Source organism: Cryptomeria japonica, chromosome 3 (genome assembly GCF_030272615.1).
Source record: "Cryptomeria japonica chromosome 3, Sugi_1.0, whole genome shotgun sequence".
In the NCBI taxonomy this organism is placed as follows: domain Eukaryota; kingdom Viridiplantae; phylum Streptophyta; class Pinopsida; order Cupressales; family Cupressaceae; genus Cryptomeria; species Cryptomeria japonica.
In genome coordinates this window covers 740,925,422-740,932,989 of record NC_081407.1, presented here as the reverse complement: position 1 = coordinate 740,932,989, position 7,568 = coordinate 740,925,422, and the positions used below count along the sequence as shown (strand labels likewise).

At 38.5% G+C, this 7,568-nt stretch overlaps 1 protein-coding gene across 3 annotated transcripts; it reads right to left on the bottom strand.

The window, feature by feature from the left end:
• Positions 1-1,794: 1,794 nt before the first annotated feature.
• Positions 1,795-7,082, bottom strand: LOC131044030 (leucine-rich repeat receptor-like serine/threonine-protein kinase BAM1). 3 transcript variants are annotated; one of them, XM_057977295.2, is made up of 3 exons: positions 4,083-7,082; positions 2,082-2,492; positions 1,795-1,996 (listed from the first exon to the last, which is right to left on the bottom strand). In XM_057977295.2, exons 1-2 carry the CDS (start codon positions 6,643-6,645, stop codon positions 2,095-2,097), a joined length of 2,961 nt encoding a protein of 986 aa, XP_057833278.2. In that variant the 5' UTR covers positions 6,646-7,082; the 3' UTR covers positions 1,795-1,996; positions 2,082-2,094. The 3 variants fall into 3 exon arrangements, with proteins under 3 accessions (XP_057833278.2, XP_057833279.2, XP_057833277.2); XM_057977296.2 differs by having other exon boundaries at positions 2,090-2,492; XM_057977294.2 differs by having other exon boundaries at positions 1,795-2,492; positions 4,083-7,081.
• Positions 7,083-7,568: the final 486 nt, after the last annotated feature.

Sequence of the window (7,568 nt, the reverse complement as noted above, 5' to 3'; positions counted from 1 at the left end):
TATCTAATTTTTGAAATTGATTTTTCATATTTTTTCTTATGCTTAAGTATGCTGGAATGAACAACTACATTTTATTTTTCTAAACAACTTAGTAGTATCTCATTGTAATAATCAATTTTCACCAAATTAATTTGTTTTTTTTACTAGTCCATAGACATCATTCAATTTTCTTAAAAAAATGTTAATTCTACCTTTTTCTGGATTTTATAAGTAGTTCATTTAATTTTTTCATGTGAAAATAAATAATTATATTTTTAAGCATTTTTTTTTCATTCAAGAGTATTGTTTGGTCTATTATGATCTTCAAATCATCCAAAGTTATGTTCATTAATAAATGTACTAGGAAAATACACTCTTACACCAAATTATCTACCCTAATTAAATAATGCAATCAACTACACACACAATTAACATAGGTAAATAAGCTCAGATTAAGAACAATAAATGTCCAAGTCAGGGAATCAATTCATTGAATAATTTCAAAAAATTAGCACTTATTTAGACCATTACTTGAAATTCTACCAATTGATTGTGTTTCACCTAAGTTTGTCTATGTGAATATAGACCTAAACCTAGTACACATAATTTAATTATAATTCACAAGAATGAACCAACATAAATTTGACTATTAAAATTCAATTATATTGATTTTCTAGCATATGAACTTGAATAAGGATTGAAGTTACTTAAAAAATCTATTTTTTTCTCCTTAGTCTCAAAATCAAAGAATACAACTTTATGAAATAAAGAAAAATATTAAAAATAAGAAGCAAATATGCAATTGTGCCTAGGGCGATGCCACAAAAATGTTGTGTGTAATGAATTTTCCTTTAAATTCTTTGGCCAAGATATTCTTTTCACATATCATCATGATTTCAAATGAAAATAAATATTTTTAAATAAAAAAAAAAACATAAGATACAAATTATACAAAATTTATGTTAGGTTAGCTCACAATGATAGGTTTTTAAATTTAGATTTACAACTTCCAATTTTATACTTAAAATTTGATCCAAAATAATAAATGAAAGATCTAAAAACCAAGACCAGTCTATAAAATAAATAATAATAAATCACTACAATGATATCATAATTTGCTTTCACACACAAAAAAAAAGCAAAATTGACTATTGAGATGACATGATAACTTTTTAATTTATTATTTAAATAAGTTGGAAAACACAACACAGTTATCTTATCATGTTTAATTTATTTGATAAATAAAAAAAACAAAAGATCACATCAGAACCAATCAGAACCATTCGTTTCCAAAATATAACACTTATAAACTTGTCATTACATTAAAACACAATTTTCCCATTCCAATGATAAAAGCTCAAAAATATTTATTACATCCCTCACGAAAGCAAACACCCACACGGTGTGACATTTTCTTTCCTCTGCATTACTGCATACTTTGGAAGGGCAATCATCCAGGCTTTATCATACATTTTCTTTCACCGTTCATTCACTTGTTGGGATAATTTATTGATATTAATAAAAAATACGAGCTTTAAAAAAAGAAAGAAAGAAAATAAGAGCTTTAAAGTTAAATGCCCATCAAAACCAGCAAGGAATAAAGTAATTGGCACGAACTCCGTAAAGACACCCCACATTCTCCTTTCCCGTTGCGACCATTATTGCACTTCTTTAAAAAGAGGTACTTTGAATTGGTGTAACAGTGGGAACAATCAAAATTCCATTTTAAACACTTACATTCTTCCTGCAAGTGTAGCCCATCATAAATAAATATTTTAATCTTTTTTCTAAAAAGTTGGGGGGCGGCTTCCAAAATGAAAAGAAGAAATCTTAGTTATACTGTAATATACATATGTTTTTATTGAAGTTATTCCTTTGGCCCCATTTTGAAGCACATTTCATCCTTTATGCAAACATCTGGCTTGGAGAATATATCTTTAAGCCTAAAAAGTGGCCTGCTAGTTACAGAATCCAGCTGCTTCTTCTTTCACCATCGTTGAGTCCAGCTATGCAAATCCTAAAAGGGGGTTTAGAATGACTGGATCAGCTCCAAACCCAGAAAAGAGAAAGAAAAATTACAGAAACCCTAAAACATTATAGACATGATTACAGTGATTATATGGTGAGCAGATTTGGGGGCTGAATGGAAACTGGCTTCTTTGGTTCCTTTTGAGAAGGAGAAAAGTATTGAGTGGGTTTGGTCTTTGGACAGTCTGCAAGCATCTGAACTACTTCACGCATGGTTGGCCTCTCTACACTTTGCTCTTCAACGCACAGCATTGCAACGAAGAACAGATGCATGGCTTCCTCTAATGGAATGCTGCTCAGCCTGGCATCCAGAATCTTTGTAACTCCCTCTCGAACTGAATTGGTCGTTTTTTTCATCCACTGAACAATGTCGACGCCATCGCCAAAATCACCCACAGGTTTCCTCCCTGTTATTAACTCCAACAGAACTACCCCGAAACTGTAAACGTCACTCTTCTCGTCCACTTTCAGTGTGTAGGCATATTCTGCACATTGCATGCATCCACGCGGCCATTAGTAGGGACCTTGCAAGCAATCAATTGAACAACTCATTTATTATCTAGTGGAGATGCTAATAATATTTGAGCAATAAGTCCAGGATTCTAATGGTGATCGCATGCGTGGGACACGTTGCAGAACCATCAAGTTATTCTCTTGTAATGGACTGATAGCGTTCCACATATAGTGCGCTATTCATATGCATAGACTTTAGTGGAGGAAACGGGAAAGGGTATCGATTCTGATGATATTCTTAGTTTGTTCCAATCATTACCGTCCTTGTGGCTGATACAGTTAACGAGGGATACTGTTATGCAAGGCAGAGATCCGTTTGGTATGACGACATTTTTAGGCTAGGTGTCTTTCTAATGTTGGATTAAGTGTCGCGTTTTTGGGAGTTGATTTTGGAATTGATCTTGTCCATTATCTGTCTTATCTGTCTAAATTTAGATGAAGATGTTGATTTGAAAGTTCACTAATTTGATATAAAGACAAATCTATAGGTAGTATTAAAGCATCCACTGAGATTCAATTTCTTTAAGTTGTATCGAAGAGACAAATTAATCTAAGTGTCACACGTTTGAGAATTGATCTCATAGACTAACTGCCACTTTGAATCTGATTGAAGATACTGAATTAAAAGTTCATTGATACCTACAGACAGATTTTGATGTAATGACAAATCTATATTTAGCCCTATAGTATAGTGGACACTTTTATTAAGTAATCAATTTAACATGGTCGTTTAACAACAGATTGACTGAACAATTGTAATGATAGACTACCTCATTAACACAAAAAATGATGAGTTAAGGCCGCCACATGAACCTCGACAGTGAAAGGAAAGGAAACCTAGTGATCTTCTTCTATTGTTCCTGCATGTCAGTCCGGTTGTCGGCGCACCATTCTGGTCGGTGCTGGTTGCGTACTAGTGCATTGAAGTGATTGCAAGTTGCCTTATAAGTTGTACACACTCTTTACACTCTTTAGAATAGAATTGCCTAAAACTGATGCAAATTTCCTATCAAAAGCATTGTACGGGAGGCTCTAGGTGTACTCCAAGCTCTTTGGAATCAATCTTTACCTTATAAGATGTTTTCCTGTGCTTACAAATGTAGTCTACTAACCATTAATTACTTTTACAGTCTAAGTCTAGAACTGAGCACTTTCTTGTTTTAAACTAGGGATAAAACAACACGATTAAGCAGGTTGATACATATTGAGTTTAATTGTTCTAACGTTCATTCTGCTTTGAAAACTTGATAAAAAGTAGAATTAGATAAAGCTCCATAAAAGTTCAAATAATAAGGTTTTTTTCTGGTTGAAGCTTAGTTTTCATGGATTTGATTGGGACACAATGTTGTTGAGGATACTACCATCAGTCATGGAGTTTTGAATTACGTTTTGTACACTTCACTGGGATACGCAGGCCAAAATTGGGTCGGTGGAAGACTATCAGAGAACAAGATCTACTAGATTCTTTTTTAAATGTGGTACTAGAATTAGCTTCGACAATCAGCACCCATAAAATGAATTTCTCCAAAAAATAAAAATAAAATGAAGCTCAAGTAGTTTACCTGGAGCAATGTAGCCGTAGGAGCCTGCAATGGATGACATGCACTCAGAGGCACCGGAATCCTGCAGAAACTTGGCAAGGCCGAAATCTGCAACATGGGCTTCAAAGTTGGAATCCAGAAGAATATTATTGGACTTCACATCCCTGTGAACAATCAGAGGATTGCAATCATGGTGAAGATAACAAAGCCCTTTAGCAGCCTCAAGCGCAATCTTATATCTGGTCTGCCAGTGCAAGTGCCCACCTTTGTTCCCATGGAGAAGCTCCCCGAGGCTCCCATTGGGCATATATTCATAGACCAGAAGGTTGGTATCATGGTTGGAGCAAAACGCCAGTAAACGAACAATATGCCGGTGGCGAATCCTGCCCAAGGTCTGAATCTCTGCGGAAAATCCATGGTCATGCGTGGAGCCGGCGCTTCCAATCCTCATAAGCTTTTTCACAGCAACTTCCTCTCCGTTGGACATGATGCCTCTGTAAACAATTCCGGCGCCTCCTTTTCCGATCACATTGTCTTCTTTCAGACTCTCGAGCACCTCGTCCCTGCCAAAGTCGAGCTTCTGGAAGGCGGTCATTTTCCAGGACCGTGCGTCCCGGTCTTTTCGCAGGGCTCTGGCCTTCACAACAGCCACAACTGCAAAAGCCAGAGAGCAGAATAGCAGAGCTAGGCCTATGACAAGCTTCAGTGAAGAAGAAACAACGCCCTTCGTATTGCCCTGGGCTTGAACCGGCGACGTACTAGCTGCAACGCTGCAAGGGGAGCCCAAGAACGGTCCGCACAAGGCGGGATTACCTGCAAAAGTGCTGACATTGAAATAAGAAAACTGACCGCCAGTGGGAACGAGGCCCGAGAAATTGTTGTAAGAGAAGTCCACCGACGAGAGGCTCTGCATGCTCGCAAATTCTCTCGGAATGCTGCCGTTGAAGCGGTTTCTGGAGACGTTGAAATAGTTGAGATTGCGCATGCCTGTCAGTTGCACTGGCATCGGACCACTGAACTTGTTCTGGCTCAGGTCGATGTAATTCAGAGCTTTGCAGCGCCCCATCTCCGCGGGAATCGAACCCGAGAATCTGTTCCTGCTAAAATCCAGCTTCGTAATATGCGCCAGGCGCCTGATTTCAGTCGGAACGGGCCCCGTTAGACGGTTTCCGTTTACGAGGAATATCTGCAGAGCCGAGAAGAGGCCTATGGAGGAAGGAAGAGAACCGCCAAGATGATTGTTGGAAAGATTAATCTGGCTTGCCCCGGCGGGAGCTTTTCCTTTTCTTTCCGGTATGGTTCCGGTGAGATAATTGTAGTGCAATTCGATCATATTCAGCCTGGGCAAATAGAGCAAGCCGGCAGGAATCGAACCATTCAAATAATTCTGCCCCATTCGGACTCTCACCAAAGAATTGCAGGTCCCAAGAGTCTCTGGAATGGGACCAAAGAACAAATTATTGAGAATGATCAGAATCCTCAGCTTTCCGCCATTACAGAGATTGGGAGGAATCGAACCAGTCAATCTGTTTGACGAGACATCGACTTCCACAAGCCTGCCATTTTGCCCAAGCTGCTGAGGCACCGGTCCCCTGAAATTATTCTTCCACAGCTGCAAAACCTCCAAATTGGGTAGATCCCCAATAAAAGACGGAATCTCCCCATGCAACTTATTGATAAACAGATTCAAAAGTTTCAGCTCCTTGAGCTCTTTGAATTCCATAGGTATTTCCCCGGTGAGTTCGTTGAGGGACAGATCTAAAGACTTTAAGCTCCCAAGGCGTCCCAGCTGAGGAGGTATAGGACCAGACAGGGCATTGTCTTGCAAGAACAATGTATCCAGCTTCTCAAGCCTCCCGAGTTCTGATGGAATTGGCCCCTCTACACCACAGTTAGCAATATCCAGGTACACGAGCTTGCTTAAATTCCCAAATTGTGGAGGAATTCCGCCAGAAAACTTGTTGTAGTATCCCAAATAGAGTGACTTCAGATTCACTAGAAATCCAAGTTCTGGAGGTATTGCTCCAGTCAGATCATTCCCTGACAATGAGAGATACTCCAAACTTGTGAGCTTTGCATACTCTCGAGGAATGCTTCCGGAAAAGTAATTTCCTCCCAAATTTAAGTACTTGAGATTCACCAGGCGGCTTAGCTCCACAGGCAATGGGCCCGAACAGTTGTTGTTGTACACATCCAGGGATTCCAGGTTCCTAAGATTTGACACATTAGGAGGCAGGCCTCCATTGAATACATTATTTGAGAGGTTAAGCGAGCGGAGCTCAGAGAGGCTGACGATTTGGGGAGGGATTGGGCCTGAAATATTCATATTGGAGATATCTAAAGCAACTACGCGACCCCTACGGTCGCATTGGACGCCAGTCCAGGAGCAATGTGGGCTGCCATTGGAAGCAATTGACCAGGTTTCAAATGCAGAGTTTGAAGCCACCATTGCTGATTTCATAGAAATCAGCAACTGGGCATCTTCATTAAACCATGAAACATTGGCCATGGAAGGGTACACACAGACAAAGGCACACAAACCCACAACAATGATCTTCGCAGCAAGCTTTTCCAGTTCCCTCATCTTCCCACTAAAGCAAACACCCGAAAATCTACTCACTAAATGATAAACTAAACACACCCGCCCCTCTCTACAAAACCAGTCATAACACAACTGACTCAACTTTGATAACTAGTTATACAAAACCCTGATAAAACAAGAGTCCAAAACACAAATTTCTAGGCCACCACTCCTGGTCCTCACTGCAACATGTTTAATATTCAAGCTTCCCTATAAATTTATATTACAAATCCCCCTCTATCCAAATCAAATAAAGAAAAGCAGGGAACATCTTAGCTAAAGCGAAAACAACAACATTCAACTTTTTTTTTTTCTATGCATTAAACTTAAATCTAAGATTATAGACTGTGATGGTGATTTCAAGCGCTCAATTATTTGAATATGACCACAGACGCCCAATGAAATTCTACTACCCTTCTTTTTCCAACTTACAGCTTAATCTTGTCCTCCCATCCACTGGATGCTTCTAATCTCAAAAAAAAAAATTAAAATGAAAAAGTAAAGCAGCAAACAGTATCTGGTTTGATACCCATTGCATGCTTTGTCCACATGGGGGCTAATCTTCCTTTACCTTTTGCTTTAGAATATGATTTTGGACTCATTACCCTACCTTTCTCGGTGACAATACTGATAATTATCTCTTATTGTATTTCATTAAAATAACCTCGTATAAGCTATGGTCTTTTTCAAATTGTACTAACAGTAGAGATATATGTAGCAGTAGTTATCCAAAACATTAACCAGACACAGAACTACTTATACCTTTTAAAACATATGGGCCACACACTTGAACTTCCTAGCACACGAGATTACTATAGTCAAAGTATCATACATTATGCTTATTCATAAGACAGGTGAAAGGCTGCTCATGTTTACTATGACTCGTCAATTAAAGTTGGTATGTGTTTAGTATATTTTTTTGGGAT

Bases quoted from the DNA above. Each gene is read 5' to 3' on its own strand.
- LOC131044030 (XM_057977295.2), bottom strand. From the start codon at position 6,645: ATGAGGGAACTGGAAAAGCTTGCTGCGAAGATCATTGTTGTGGGTTTG. The intron at 2,493-4,082 runs GTAAACTACTTG...TGCAATGTGCAG, and splicing joins CTACGGCTACATTGCTCCAG to AATATGCCTACACACTGAAA.